This window comes from Ovis canadensis, chromosome 7, assembly GCF_042477335.2.
Source record: "Ovis canadensis isolate MfBH-ARS-UI-01 breed Bighorn chromosome 7, ARS-UI_OviCan_v2, whole genome shotgun sequence".
NCBI lineage: Eukaryota > Metazoa > Chordata > Mammalia > Artiodactyla > Bovidae > Ovis > Ovis canadensis.
The window spans coordinates 55840460-55856480 of NC_091251.1; the positions used below are offsets into that span (position 1 = coordinate 55840460).

General features: G+C 51.9%; 1 protein-coding gene across 9 annotated transcripts in view; it reads left to right on the top strand.

Annotated features, from left to right (window-relative positions):
• Positions 1-15752, top strand: part of RBPMS2 (RNA binding protein, mRNA processing factor 2) — a 39728-nt gene extending 23976 nt beyond the window's left edge. For 7 of the 9 annotated variants that reach the window (XM_069596194.1, XM_069596191.1, XM_069596188.1 and 4 more), the window contains 2 exons: positions 2785-2854; positions 3108-4266. In XM_069596194.1, the coding sequence (XP_069452295.1) occupies positions 2785-2847 (63 nt within the window). In that variant the 3' untranslated portion in view covers positions 2848-2854; positions 3108-4266. Of the gene's footprint in view, positions 1-2784; positions 2855-3107; positions 4267-13246; positions 13321-15651 lie in introns of those variants that run through there. The other 2 variants (XM_069596189.1, XM_069596187.1) reach the window with 2 other exon arrangements.
• The last annotated feature ends 269 nt before the right edge of the window (positions 15753-16021 follow it).

A 16021-nucleotide genomic window follows, 5' to 3' on the forward strand; every position in this document is an offset into this window, starting at 1 on the left:
ACCCATGCCCTGGCAGCGGGAGCTTGGAGTCTTAACCACTGGACCACCAGGGAAGCCCCCTAATTGGACTTTGTGGTGAGCAAGGCTCCTGTGTCTGTTGGCTGTTCCTGTTTCTTCTCGTGAGGATTCATCCGTTCGCCCACCTCTCGGTGTGTCTTCTCCATCAGTCCCAGGTTGAGGGGGACTGAGGGCGGCCCCCAATTCCTTTGTTTGGTTGCTCCTCCTCTTGGAGCTGTGGGCATTCTGGATGCCCATGGCTGCCTCTGTGGGATGGCCACTTAGGCCTCCCAAGCCTGCCCTGTGAATGACAGGAGGCCCTGAGAGGGGACTGGCCGCTCGCTCCCTGCTGAGCTGGCCTTGACCCCTGAGCCTGAGCTGGGGCCGGAAGGGACTGTGCTTCTTGAGGGACCTGGACCACCAGCCTCTCCCAGGCATCTGAGGAAAGTGGAAGCACAGCGCTTCAAGGACATTCTGTCCACTTCAGTGGCACAACCATCCCGAGCTCAGAGAGGAGTGCTTTCCTCTCCTTCCTCCCCAAGGAGGCAGCGGCTGCCTCAGGCTCTGGAGCGCGGGGCGCAGCACCTAGAGGAGAGGGCTGGGCCGGATGAGGCAGGCTTGCTGCAGGGGCCCCTCAGCAGCCGCTGGGGGAGGAGGCTGGGTTGGAGGCCTCCAGGGTCCCTCCCACTCTCGTCTGATGCTCTCCCTGCTGCAGCCCAGCAGGGCACCCAGCCTGCCCTGCACTTCCTTGATGAGGGGCTGCTCCAGCCGGAGGCTGGGTGAAGGGCAGTGGTCTGGGCCCACTAGGGCTTCCCGGAGCTGGACTGGCTGCAGGCTCCTCCCGTGGCAGCGGTGCTGGTTTCCTCGTCGCCCCTCTCTTGGGGAATTAGCTCTGGTGTCCAGCTGGGCTTCCAGCTGGGAGGGCAGCCCACAGCTCAGCAAAGGGGAGGAGAGGCTTCCTCCCACTCAGCTGTCAGCCAGGAAGGGAGGGAAGTACTTCCAGATGTTTAAAAGACATGAGAGAAAATAAGGTGGCCTCTGAGGCTGGATGCCTCCACGAGGCTCTTGACCCTGCCCATGTGGTGTGGGTCCTAATCCAGGTAATCCTGGCAGGTCGGGGTCAGCCGTGTGACAACAGCGGTGCCCCATCCTCGGAGCTCAGAGTGTCCTACCGGCCTTGGGCAGGTGGCCCGGGACCCAGATGTACCAAGTGCCGAGTGTCCTGGCACTGCAGAGGAACCAACGCCGATGTCCTGCTGAGTACGGGGTGGCCCTGAGCTATAGTGAACAGCACCTGGAATTCTGAGGGGCCACAGGAGCAAGTTCTCAGCTGCCAGGTAGCCTGGCGTTGCTTGATGTCTTCTCTGCTTGCGGTGGCGGGGACTCCCGGCAGCCGAGCGGGCACCGGGTCTGACTGTGCAGTTTCGCGAGGGTTGTCTCTGTGCCCAGCTGCCACTCGGTTGCCTCATCGAGGGCTCTCCTGAGCCCTCCCTCTCTTTCCTAAGAGAAGTCTGGCTCCATTCTCTGAGCTCTCCGCCCCCCACCCCTGACTTGGGGCCCTGTGGTGCCCTGCCTCTACTCTCCCAGGCAGCCAGGGGCAAACGTGCTGTCTGTGACTGGGGCAGGCAGCCTCCCCGCAATGTTGGCTCGGCCCCCAGCACAGCTCATGCTCCAGATTCCCTGCCCTTGGAGAAGGGAGTATGTGTCATTTCCTGGCCTGTCTCTGGGAATCCCGCTTTGGGACCACTGCTCTGTGGGGCCTTCTGGCAAGTCCAGAGTTGAGGTCGCTGTCAGGCCCCTTCTGGCAGGCTCAGCTGGTAGGTCACAGATCCCTAAAGTTAGGAGTCTTATAATGGAGGGGAATGGGCTTCCCTGGTGGCGCAGTGGTAAAGAACGTGCCGCTGCAGGAGATGTGGGTTCAGTCCCTGGATGTGGAAGATCCCCTAGAAAAGAAAATGGCAACCCACTCCAGTGTTCTTGCCTGGGAAATCCCGCAGACAGAGGGTCCTGGTGGGGTAGTCCATGGGGTCACAAGAGTTGGACACAACGAGCAGCTAAGCAGCAGTAATGATGGAGGGGACAGGAGGGGCGGTGGATGGGCGTGGAAGCACCAGCTGGGTCACGGCTGTGACTCCCTTGACTCCTGTTAAGGACAGGACTAACGTCTGGGAGTCCTGCCCCTTGGAGGCCACGCGGACTTTGGCTTCTAAGGGGATTTTATGTCCTGTCTTACCTGATCCTTGTGGACACCTTGTGAGTTTGCTGTTCAGTCGCTCAGTGGCATCCGACTCTGCAACCGCATGGACTGCAACACACCAGGCTTCCCTGTCCTCCACTGTCGCACCCTGTGACTTAATCATGTCTGTTCTGGAGCTGTGAGGACGCTGAGGCTCGAAGAAGTTGAGAGAAAGTGTGTTAGGTCCCTTCCTTGATGTTAGCAGTCCCACACTCTCCTGGTTAGGGGGATGGGTAGACTGGGGCCCGGGCGCCCGCCACCCCCCACCGGCTGCCAGGCCTCCTCCCACTACTGCCAGGCTCAGTGGAGGAGCGTGAACAGCTGTGTAACTGTCCTCTCCTTTGAACCTCGTCCTGTAGAAGAGGCAGGTCAGAAGGCACTCTCCCATTTTGGGGATGAGGACGCTGACCCCCGACGGTGAGTAACTGGCCTGCCTCCGCCCTCGAGACAGCACCAGGACGCGGACGGGGCACGGAAGGCCACGTCCCTCGGGCTCCCCCGTTGAGCGAAGGCGCTACTCCGCTAGCTCCTAACCGCGGCTTCTCTTACAGGTGCGCTGGTGCCCTTCCTCTGATGCCACCCAGCCGGGATGGAAATATCGGCAGTTCTGTTAGTTCTTCAGTAAGTGCGGGCTCTGAGACCAGGACAGAGAGCCTCCCAGAGCCCGGCCTCCTGCCAGGCCATGGCTCCGGGGCTCACTGGTGCTCACCCGACCTGAGCTTGCACCGGGGGCACTCTGGCTGGCTCTCCCCACTCCCCCAACCCTGCCACCCCCTACCCTCCACCTGGCAGCCTCCTTGCAAGGGGGCGGGCCTGGGTCCTGCTCCAGTCTCCCACCGCTGCTCACGGCCCCCTCTCTCCCCCCTCCCTCCAGGTCTTGTCACCACAGCTCGAGGCCCCCGACCCAGGGGGGAGGAAGCCGCCCTTAGCGTCCCCCCTGCCCCCAGGTGGCCCTGCAGAGCTGCTGCTGCTGCCCTCCAAAGACTGTGAATTTTAAGCCTGACTCAGTGGACTGTTTTCCTTCCTCTCTTCCTCTTCAGCCCTGTCCTGCCCCACAGCCCCACTCCAAGGCCTCATGGCCGGATTCAGGGGTCTTCTTGCTGGGACCCCCAGGCCCAGCGGGGAGGCCTCCCTGGGACTGAGCAAGGCCCGACCTCCAGTCCCAATCTGCTTCCGTAGCCCCACCTCAGAGACACGAGGCGTTTAATTTTGCATGCTTTCTGGCGTGAATTAAGACACTTAAACTTGTGTATGTGCGAGTGTACAGTTTGTTCTCACATTGCGTCACCATGGCAACAAGGCCTGGCCACTAACAGCTCATCATTCCAGGTCCCTCTCCCCACACCCCTGCCCTGCACCCACCCCGCTTCAGTGAGGACCAAGCCCCGCAGCCAGTTCCGCCCGGCGGCTGGCGCACCCCACCCCCACCACCCCACTCACTTCCAGGCTGAACAGGAAGGACCACCCAGCCAAGACAGAGCATTTTCCTGGTCATTTCAAATCGGGGTCTTCTGTTTCCTCCTCCTCAGATGGGCCAACAACCATTAAGAAAATCCTTTCTCTACCCGTTTCGCTTACCTCTCCCCGGCGCTCCCCACCCCTGCCATGGCTCCTCATTCTTTCCAAACTTTGAAACCAACCAAAAAAGTGAAAGTATTTTTGTACCCTGTGTAACAAAATATTTATGCAACATAAAGGATTTTTTCGTGTGTGTGTGCAATTAATTATTGAAGAGACCTTGTCCGCCTTGTCAGATAAGTTTAACGTTTTCGTTTGAGGCATGAAGAAGAAAAGGGTTTCCGTTCTCCAGCAGTGAGCCTTAGCGTCAGCCATTAGTTTAAGAAAAATGAAGGAAAAATTGTGCAATTTTTTGTTTCGTGAGCACATCAGTGCTTCGCCTTTGGCCGCGGCCGTGGCCGTCTTGCCGTTTTCAGACTTGGGAGACGAGGTGGCTGTTGTAATTGCTGATCCTGTGAGAATGTGAAACTGGATAATATATGAAACGCAAAATAAAAAAAAATCATCCAAAGTAACTGCTCTCTGACCTGTGCTTCCTTGAGTTGCAGACGGGCATCGCTGGGCGCAGCCAGAGGACAGGTGCTGGGGCTCAAGGGGGAGGAGGCAAGGCAGGCCCGGGCCTCGGTTCATGTGGCCTCTCCCTCCTACCCTCTTGTGTGACTTGAGTCTGCCGAGGAAGTGACCCGCCAGGGGTCATGCAGCAGGGGCCTGTCTATCAGCCCAGCCTGTGTTTAATTCATTCTTTGCTTGTTTGTCTGAGGATGGGGGCGGAGACTCCCTGCACCCAGGTTAAGCACCCAGATGGGACCTTCGTTGTTTCCGATGGTGTCTTCTGGCTGGCCTAACTCCATGGCCTTTTCAGCCCTTGCGTAGAGGAGGACTGTGGTTTCAGAGGTTGGACTCCTGCGGGAGTGTCCTCGGTGTGTGTCTCGTCCCTGTGCTAGACAAGCAGAGAACTGGGGAGTTGGGCCTGGAAGGGTTAAGCCCGCCCACCCTGCAGGCTCCCAGCTGCAGCTCCATTCCTGAGCTGGTTCTTGCTGGGTGTGGGTACAGAGGTCAGGGAAATGGTCAGGATGCCAGCAACTGACCCTGATTCTTCCCTTTTGCAGTTCGGGGCCTCAGTTTCCTCATCTGTGAAATGGTGGTTTGAAGTTCTTTCCTTCTGGAGGAGGAAAGAACTTCCACTGCCCTGATGGCTGTTTGTCTTTAACGTCTCCACCCCCTGCCCTCATCCCCTGGCCCTTCCCTCCACCCCCGAACCCTTCCCAGCCTGACTCAAGGCTGAGCTTAGAAGGGGAGGGCAGGAGAGGAGGCCCCAGAGCCCCCCTCCTTCTGGGCTTCCTTCCAGCCTTGCTCAAGCGAAGCTGCAGTGGCTGTGGCCGGCCCTGGTCAGCTCCTCACCTGGTCACCGAGGTGCCCCTGGTGTCCCTCTCCACTCCTGCCTCACCTGCTCTCCTGAAACCCAGGCCTGCACTGAGCTGCCTGTATCTGAGGTGTCCTGCTGATGAGCCTGTCTGCTGTGAAAGGCTCTCGGGTGACATGTGCAGGCCCAGGTGGTACCTGTGTGTGAAGGGAGGCTGCCCCCCAGCTGCTGTGAGGGAGGCGGAGCCTGGCCAGGCCCTGGCTCTGTAAGAAACTGGGTGGCCGGTGAGTGGGTTGTCTGGGCTCCAGAGGGAGGCTTTGGGAGGAGAGGGGGTTGGTGGCTGTGTTCACGCCAGCAAGAGGAGGGGGCTTGACGCTTCTCTTGCCTGGACCCCTCTACAGTGTTTGGACCCGCTCTGCACTTGCCAAGCAAGCAAGGCCTTCCCAGCCTGGCGCCCGCCTAGTGCTGGTTGGGGAAGCGGCACAGAGGCCCACAGCCCCCACCCGGGGCCAGACCAATGCCTGACCTACTTCAGCTGTGCAGGAGCCACCGGGTCTTCCTGAGGTAGTGAATTATTTAGCTGGGGCACCTGGGCCTTTCTGAGAGGGGCTAAGAAAGCTGCTTCATAATTTAAAGGCCCCTGTTCCTGCAGCTTCCCTGGGGGGCCTCCTTCACGCTTTACTGAGCAGGGCCTGCGTCTGACAGGAGGAGGAGGGAAGCCCTGAAGCCATCCCAGGAGGGCCTCTGCAGCTGGACGGGGGCCTTTTTCAGGGTGAGGCCTTTGCAGAGAGGCCTCAGTGGACAGTCGCGTTTTGACCTAGCGTGGAGGTGTCAGGGCTTCCAGACAAGGACACAGTAAGCTGAGGTCAGCAGTGGCCAGGTCCTGACTCCCCATTTAGAAAGCACCTTCTTCCTTTCCAGCTGATCTGATTACTTGAAATACTTCTTTCCTTTCTGGAATGATTTTAGGCCTTGGAATAATCTGGCCTCTTTTACTTGGAGGTCCCTTCCCATCAGCACTGAAGTCTTCCCCCATGGTGGAGGAGGCCGCCTTCATAAGCGTAATGCCTCCCATACTGCTTCACATGGACGAGGCTGGCATCAAGCGGATGCGTGTCGAGGCCCTGGCCTGAAGCCAGCTCTGGACTTCCTGGGCTGGGGGCAAGGCTCATCACCCCAACTGGGTCATTGGGTACTGCTACCTGGCCAGTGTTCTTAAGAATGTGGCTTCTCTTGGAGCCTTCACAAGTGAGCAGGTTCCCAAGCCCTGACACTGAGCTTCCAGGGGAGTCCGTGCAGGTAAATGGAGGGCTCAGGCTGTCACCCTCACCCCTTCCCTCTGCCCCGCCTGTCATGCCTGTGTTGCCTCATTTGCAGAGGTCCGGAATCCAGGCTTTTTGATCTCCAGGAGCTCCCTGACAGAACACAGATATCCCTGAGAAACAGGGCAAAGCTTTCAGGGCAGGCTTTAGGGAGAGTGCCAGAAGGGGACCCTGGAAGGGAGCAAAGACTTCACCACATAGTGTCAGGAGGAGAGAGCAAAAGTCTCTCTACCTGGCTGCATCCTCTCCCGCCTCTGTCCATCCACAGGGCCTCCACTGGGGCGGGCCGCCTCCGGGACAGTGAGCCCTCCTCCCTGAAGTGCTCCCTCAGGCAAGAAGAGGGGCCATAGGAGCTGAGAGCGCACCCTTGTAAGGAGAGAGGCTGGGCACTGGCCCGGCAGTGTTCGCAGAGCTGACCAGAAAGGGGCCTGAGCTCCTGTTTGCCCTGGATCTCCCCGCTTTCTCACACAGCCCACCCACACCCTCTGGGCAGCGTGGACAACATCCACGGGCCCCCCTCACCCTCTGGCTTCTGGTTGGGCTGAGTGAGCGAGCGGGAGCCCCAGCAGGGGTCTGAAGGAAGTCAGTGAGTGAGGTCAGGTGCCCTCGGGCCATTTTTGTCTTCTTGACCTCAGAGTAGACCATCAGAAGGGCTCTTCCCCATCAGAATTCAGCATGGGGACTCTGATCCAGTCCCCTCTCCCATTTTACAGATGAGGAAATTGAAGCACAGAGAGGTGACAAAATTTGCTCTGAGGTCAGGAAGATAGTGGCCAAGGTGTGCTCCACCCGTGTCTCCTGATTCCCAGTCCGTTGCCCCGCATGGCTGTTCCAGAACCACACACATGCTCTCTAACCTCCAGGCAGAGGGGCAGCAGGCACAGGATGGCCGTGCGCTTGGCGGCCTCTGCAGTTTCAATCAGCATTAGAGCTCGTGTCTCCTACCTGTCACACTCCGGCCTGAACTCTCCCTGGATTCCTGCGTGCTGCTCCCTGATCCGGCTAGCTTCAGTCTAGCCCTGTGCAGTCTCTCTGGCTTTTTAACCTGGAGGACAGAGTCATTGGGTCTGCAAGACCTATCTGGGCATGCAAGAACCAAGACTGTGTCTCTGCATCTCTGTGCACGGTAGAGAAAATGCAACTCAACTCAGTAGGAGGAGTCTAAGAACTAAAGAATGGCTGTATAGTTCCGTGAGAGCCCATCTTTCCTCTCTGAATGTCGTATTTCTTTGCAAATCTGTGCCCTTTTCTCACAGGGCTGCTGTGGGAGTCAATGAAAGTGCAGAAACAGGCCTCTTCCAGGGGAGGTAGTCCATACATATTCACTGCAGTCATCTTCAAAGAACACAGGTTCCTCTTTCTTTCATCCCGAACCAGAAATGAAATTGAGTTGATGCTAATTTATACTCTCCTTGGTTATTTTTCTAACAGTGTATTAAATCCTCGAAAGGTGTTTAACCCTTCCCTTGCTGGGAGGAGAGGTGGAGGAAGGAGAGGGCAGGGACCCAGGAGCCCTGGAAACCATCTACAGGCACCCAGAGCTAGCTGTTGGCACTTACGCACCTTTGGATCTGACTTTAGCCTTTTGATCAAATCATGTAGGATTTCAGAGCTCTGACAACAGCAGCAGCAGCAGAAAGTAATAGTAATACATTCATATACAGCTTTATAGTTTATAAAACACGTTTGCATATGCTGTCTCTGGTGATTCTCAGAAGCCCTATGAGATAAGCAAGAAAGGCACTATTACCTATTTTTTGCACTTATGGAAACCAAAGTTAAGAAGGTCCAAAAGCAGGCAGAAGGCTCAAGACCCCGGTTTTCTGGTATTACCATTCACAGTTAAATGATTCTGGGGGTTTCTGGGTCATAGGGACCCCATGAAGGTCAGCACTCCTGGGGGACTCTGGAGGGACGTCATGGGGACCAGAGAAACCCTACTTGAGCAGTTAGAAGGGCCAGCCATTCCCCAAGCCTCTCTAGTAACCTGGCTAAGAAATCAACCAACAAGAGAAAAGCAAAGGCTACGACCATTAGGGTGTGTGGGAGGGAAAAAAGGTTGACTGGATAAGGGGGAGCAAAGCTCTTTTTAAATTAATTTTTATGGGAGTGTGGTTGCTTTACAATGTCATGTTGCTTTAGTTTCTGCTATTCAGCAAAGTGAATCAGCTATATATATATATATATCTCCCCTCTTTTTTGGATTTCCTTCCCATTTAGGTCACCACAGAGCATTGAGTAGAGTTCCCCGTGCTCTACAGGCGGCTCTCACTGCCTATCTATCTATCTATCTATCTATACACGTGGTAGGGTATATATATGTCAAGCCCAGTCTCCCAGTTCATCCTCAGAAATCTCTTAAAGTGGACTTGTTTCCTAGTTTGGCCAGAGCAGGATTACTCATGTGTCAATATCAGCCACCTGTGTCTGAGTATCTCATTAGGGTCTGTGAGTGACTATCCTCAGCACTGCCTGAAGGAGTTCTTACTAATGATGAAGTGCTTGAGTTGTTTTCAGTAATGTAACCACATGAGGATAATGGGACCGAAGTTCACAGGCTTCGCCATGAATCCTCTTGTCTTTGGGACGTAGTCTAGAGAACAGCTATCTCCATTTCATGAATAGGAAGTTCAAGTTTGGAGAGGTGTTAAAGTCACATTTGGCAGTGAGTGCCACGGTGAGGCACTGAACTCTGGGGTTCTTATCACCCCTGGGGAAGCATTTACGCCTCCACCCATTCATCCTTCCCTTGGGCAAATAAATCCCCTGAGCATCTGCTCTGTGGAGCCTGTGTCTGGGGCTGAGGTGGAGGATGAGGTACAGTCACTGTTCTCAAGGTCCAGCCTGGGGTCTGAGGGCCTGATCTGTGGAGGAACTGAAATGGGGGGTAACCAGGAAGGGCAAGATTAGGAGTCAGTGGTTCCAGATGGCTGGTGCCCACTCCTGCCCCCATGCTGCCCCGTTGCTTCCTCCCTGCATGAGTACAGACCCTCCTGTGAGCCTGTAGTGGTGTGGTTCTGTGCTTGGCTTCTCAGAACAGCTGCATGGGAGACTTGAGAGGTGGATATGGAGGGAGATGCTCCGTTTTCCACCCCAAGGTCACCCCTCTTGGCTTCCAGAGCAAGACACTCAGATTCCATCCTCTGGTGAAGGTGGGCTCTCACCGCAGAGATGTCTCAAATGTGCCTGCTTCTCTAGCCCTGGGTTCCTCTTCCTGGAACCAACAGAGTATATCTCCTGGAAACTAGCTCAGAAGAGATGGAGGCAGAGCACCATAAAAGGGGAACAAAGAGCAGTGGTCATCACTAGGATTTCCCCCAAAGACCATACTCCCAAATATGTCTTGCTTATACATTGCATGGAGATGTATATATATAAAGCTCTTTCTGTTTACAGCCACCAGCTGAGTCAGGCCAAAATACACTTTCATGATTTCAAAGAGCTTTCCTTCCTGGTCCTCTAGAGCCTATGGGTAGATGGCCGGAGTCAGGCATTCAAGACTCATCCCAGTCTGACTTCTGGCCTCTTCTTCACTGTGCTCTCAAGTCAAGACATGTGCAGATTCTGAGATGCTCACAGGGAGAGGTTTTTCCCTATGAAACTAAGTACAGCATTCGTCCTCCAGTGGGTGGGGGCCTTGGTGAGCCCTCACTCCAGGTCTAGGCACTCTATGACCCGAGCAAGTCCCTCTCTCTCTCCGGCCCCTTGCGGGTCCTGCCACCACTGCAGTCTTCACTGCTCCCTTGTCCTGTGTCCACCTGTGTCTGCATGCCAGGCATCTTGTCTTGGCCCCAGCCATACCCAAGGGAAGACTTACACTCACTGGAGACAACTACCCTGTTGGCCTGTCTCTTTCCAGGTGCCAGGTGCGTGGAGTGAGGCTGGGGTGCCCTCTTGTGGTCAAAAATACTCACGTGCCTCACAGATACTTTTTACTTTTGGTCTTCCAGGAGGAACTCTGCCTGGGAAAAAAATTCAGGGTCCATTTGCTCTGAGCTGCCTGGGAGCCTCTTTTCTGGCCAGTGCTCTCAGAGGCAGAGTTGGTAGTCAGTTGCAGACATGTATGGAGCCCCTACTCCATTGGTACCTAATTTATGTGACAGGTAGCCAGTCAGGTAGAAAGTGAATATGAGGTCCTGAGAAACTGGATTCACTCTGACTTAGTTCACAAATGGAGACGCCTCAGCCATCAGAGGCAAAGAGATGTGCCCAAGTGCATTTAGTTATGCAGAACAAACGTAAAACTCAGGTGTCCTGACTCACGGTTTCATAGACAATCCAGTCAGTTACCTGCATCCTTTTCCATCTCACTGATTGAAATCCCAGTATGTCCAAAGTAATAAGCCAGGAATGACAAAGAGTTTAAAAACCACAGCTGGTATCTTTAGAGCTTACATATTTGACTTTTCACCCTCTGGAGTGGCCAGGCTAGACCTCCCTGGGAGCTCTTGTTTGGATGGTTCCCCTTCAGTGTACAAAGTTCACAGGGCATGGATGAACTTATCAAGCTTTGTTATTCTGTCATTGGCAAGACCCATATAAGCAATTAGCCATATAAGCAAAATTCGGAGAAGTAAATGGCAACCCACTCCAATATTCTTGCCTGGAAATTTCCATGGACAGAAGAACCTGGCAGACTATAGTCCATGGGGTCACAAAGAGTCAGATGCAGCTGAGCACTTTCAATGCACTTGACCCAGATGTCAGTCTTATCAGCACTACCAAGCATTGATCTCATCTATGTGGACTTTGCTGGTCCCTGCCCAGACGGGTTCTTTCTTTAAGGCATATGTCATGCCATCCTCACTCACCAGCATAGTCTAGGGCACCTGGTGGTACATAACACAAGCCTGCTAACTGGTTCCTTCCCTTCTGGGACACATAGCAGGCAAGTCTCTCCTCTCTGGACATGTGTCCTCACGGGAATGCACGCTTGACAGAGGTTCCCACGCTGTGGAAGCAGTCGGAGCGATCTGAAGGTGCTGTGAGCTGCCATAAGGGCGATGACTTTTTTTGTCCCTGAAGGTCTTCAAGCATATGCTTGCTGGACAATGCTTAGTGGGGATGTTCAGAAGGCAAATCAAGCACTGGATGACTGGCTGGCTTCTGTCCTGATATGTTTTGACCTTGTTCTCCATCATGATGTGCCCACCTTAGGAGTCGTAAGCTCTCAGCCAGGGGTGATGGGACTGGGGGAGGCAGCCTGGGTGACTGGGCGGCAGGAGAACTCACGCTGCACTGAAAGGGGCCTGGGCTTCTCCTCAGCTCCGGTCAGCTGGTCAGCCGGGTGGAGGCCCCATGTGACCTGATGTTTTGATTTTTCAAGAGAAACTGGACATTAGGATTTTAATGTGAAAATTCATGATTCTGGATGTTGGCAACTATCCAAAATTTAAAACTGTTGTGCAGGCTAAACCAAGGTCCATATGCTGTCGGTTGGCAAATCGAAGGTTGCTTCTGGTTTTCGTTTTATGAACTGCCCCCAAGTTCTCAGTTACCCAAGTATCTGAGGCCCCTTCCCATCCCTCCCTTGTTCCATTTTTTCTTTTTTTCTTTCTTTCTTCTTCTTTTTTTTTTTTTTACTGCAGAAGGAACTTGGGTCATCTTTCCCTGTACCACTTCAATCTTGAATCTCCCTGTGGGGAACTAGAAGCTTTCAGCTTTGTTTTGAGACTATCTGCAATGTCTCCAGAGGCCACCAGGGGGCAGAGGCAGGCAGGAAACAATTGGTTTTGGCCACGAGTGAGGATTTCTTCCAAGGTTGCAGATCTGTCTTGAATCCAGATGTGGGTGTTCAGGAAGGCTCGCCATTCCCTGCCTCACCTCCCAGTGGGTGCTATCGCCTCACCTCTGTATCACTGGGGAAGCGTTCTACCTGGACCTCTCGCCTTTAGCCCCTGACCCAAACTGTTTCCCATGTACCCCAACCACCCATCAATCACTGATGTCAAATTGATCTGCCCAAACCCGCTTTCCCCAGAGCTTCTCAAGAGCCCTCAGTGGCTCACCATTACATACAGCTTTTCAGATGTGCAGTGTCAAGATGCTGATCCTTGTTAAATAAAGGAGAGTGGACAGAGATTTCCTGTCATCTTAACTGTAATCATAAGGGCAAGCCTTGCAATTTCAGTTTCACAGATGAGAAGATGGAAGCATACAGAGAAGGTGACCAATTCAACCAACAAGCAGAACTCGTATTTTCTGAGCATCCTTGCTAGGTAACCTAAGGGATATAAAAACTTGAAGATATCATTCCCATCCTGAAAGACTACAGCTTGTTAGGAAAACATGATACACATGGATCAAATGTAACTCATTCCTAGAAGCTTCCAAATGGCTAGTCCAGAACAGAAGGAGCTCCGGGAGAGGTCCCTGCACCTAAAAGGTAGGGGAGCTTTGCCAGGGCAGCAGTGGTCTTCAAGCTTGGGCATCTGTACCCGTAGAGATACAGAAAGCCTTTTCTAAGGGTAGGTGGCAGGGTTTTGTTGAAGGGGATCCATCTCCAGAAAACACCGTGAAGAAGTACTGTTCCACACTTGAGAATGCCTCTCCTCGCTTCCTTTTCACGATGGCTTGACTCCCACTTCACAGAAGAAAGGTCTGATGATCACTGGTGCCATTCACCTGCTTTCCCTGTTCTCCTCCTTCAGGTCCTTCCCCACCTTTTAGAAGTTAGATATTGCCATGTGACTTGCTCCGGCCAGTGAAACAGGAGCAAAAGTGAGTCTTTTCTGGGTGGAAGCATTTAAGAGTCAGTGTGTGATTCTTCTTCTTACCTTCTCTCTGCCATGGTGACCGGTGACATTTCAGATGGTGGAGTCTGGATGCCTGAGTGAGGATGGCACGAATCAGAACCTCCAGCTGGCCTGCGATGGACATGTATCGTGAGTTGGGGGTCGGGGTGGAGGAGAAGAGAACCTTTGTTGGTTTAAGGAACTGAGACTTTGAGGTTACTTGTTCCTATAGGATAACTCAGCCTGGACTATATAAAGGACTTATCTCCCTCCCATCCTAAATCTTATTTTGGTATGTTGCCTTGGCCTGTAAAATTCTCTGGGGTTCCAAATAAAGAAACAATTTAAAAGAGTGATTTCAGGACTTCCCTAGTGGTCCAGTGGTTAAGACCCTGTGCTTCTACTGCAGAGGGGTGCAAGTTTGATCCTTGATCAGGGAAGTTTCATGTGCCGCAGTGTGGGTAAAAATATAAAAACAAAAGACTGATTTCAGTATTGAGAAAGTGAATGACTCAAAATGACTGGGCAATAAATCCTTTTGCAAATCAAAGATTTTGCAATATTTTGCTTTCAACAGTTGAAGGAGGTGAAACAAATTCAGTTGTCACCTGCTGGATGATAAGGTGGTGTTGAGGGGCTCTGGCAGAACTTCCCACTCTTGCACCCTTATCTATGTGAATATGACTCTCGGCATTAGCATCTATAAAAATGAAATGTGGAAATAAAATTGGTGTGGATCACTGCCTCATTCCAGCTTGTATGCTGCTTCTGCTGCTGCTAAGTCGCTTCAGTCATGTCCGACTCTGTGCGACCCCATAGACGGCAGCCCACCAGGCTCCTCTGTCCCTGGGATTCTCCAGGCAAGAATACTGGAGTGGGTTGCTAGTTCCTTCTCCATTCCAGCTTGTATACATCGATCTCAATATGAGATGTATTTCCTATAAAATTTTACTTCTAATGTTTAATAACTCCTCATCAGCATTTGCATATATATTTGTTGTTTTGACGGTGAATGATAAGTCAGTCCAGAAGAAGACTTTGAACTCTAGAGACTTATGGACACCAAACATAGGAAAAGGATACATTAATTTTTTAAGCTTCTAAAACATAATTTATTGAGATAAAATTCACATAACTAAAAGTAACCATTTTATTTTTTATATTTTTAATTTTTGGCTGCACCTCACAACAGGTAGGACCCTAGTTTGAGCAGGGATGGAACCCAGGCCCCCTGCATTGGAAGGTGGAGTCTTCACCACTGGACTGCCAGGGAAGTCCTTGAAAGTAACCATTTTAAAATGAACAATTCAATGGCATTTAGTATATCCACAATATTATGCAATCACTACCTCTGTCTTGTTCCAAAGGGTGTCCCTCAGTCCAAAGAAAAACCTCATACCCATTAAACAGTCACCCCGTCCCTTCTGCTCAGCTGCTGGCAATAATCTGTGCTCTGTCTCTGTGCATTTCTCTCTCATGAACATCTCCTATGGATTGGATTGTATAATAATGTGACCCTTTGTGTGCTTGGCTTCTTACACTTAATGTTTTGAGATTCATCCAATTAGCATAATGTTTGTAGCATGTATCAGTACATGAGTGAGAAAAAGAGTGAACTCTTTTTATGACTAAAAAATATACCATTGGATGTATATACTACAATTTGTTTATTCATTATTGTTTTAATTAATACATATATTTATGTAGAGAAGTATAGTTTGATGATCAATAAGAGATTTTCAAGCATAAACTATATATTCTATTAGGACAGCATTATATAGGGGGAAGAGGAAAGAAAATATGTGTTCAAAGAGAAAAAGCAGTGATATAAATTTTCCTCTGTTAAAGAAGAGTTTGCTTATGTATTTTGCAAATGATTGATGATGGATATAAAATCACTGTGATTCTACTGGATGCATTTAAGTTTTATTTTTAAATGTCAATATTTCCAACATACCAGAAACCACATCCTTTGCTACTATTTAAAGCTGGTTGGAAAACATTTTTTTTTTCTTATTTAAAAATTTTAAGAGAATACATGATTTTTAAAAAACAGCTTTATTTATCTTTAGGGGGGTATGTCTTTATTTCTCTCTGGCTGCGCTGGGTCTTTGTTGCTGCACTTGGCTTTCTCTAGCTGCAGCAAGCCAGGGGGCTACTCTCTAGTTGCAGTGTGCGTGCTTCTCATTGCTGGGGCTTCTCTTGTTGAGAAGCATGGGTTCCAGGGCGCTCAGGCTTCAGGAGCTGCTGCTCCCAGTCTCTAAAGCACAGGCTCAATGGCTGTGACACAGACTCTTGAGCACGTGGGCCCAGTAGTTGTGGCATATGGCTTAGTTGCTCTGCAGCAAGTGGAATCTTCCTGGACCAGGAATCGAACCTGTGTCCCCTGCACTGACAGGCAGATTCTCATCCACTGTGCCACCAGGGAAGTCCCAACCAGCTTTATTTTTGTTTAATATTTATTTATTTATTTGGCACCAGGTCTTCGTTGCGGCACGCGGAATCTTTAGTTGCAGCATGTGGGATCTAGTTCTGTGACCAGGGATCAAACCCAGGCCCACTGCCTTGAGAGGGTGGAATCCTAGCCAACGGACCACCAGGAAAGTCCCCCAAACCGGCCTTATTGTGGAGTATATAAATTTTTGTTTAGAGTGTGCATAAGTTAAATTATTGAAAGACTACCGCCTTGAAGGATGGACTAGAGCTGGCTTTGAGGAAGAGGGGTGGGGGAGGAGAAAGGCATTGTGGGTATGAAGAAGAGAAAAGTGATACACCAGCAGAAAGAGGGTGTGCTCAGGAGACTGAGTGGAAGAGAGTAATCTGAGATAACTGGGAAGGTAAATTGAGGTCA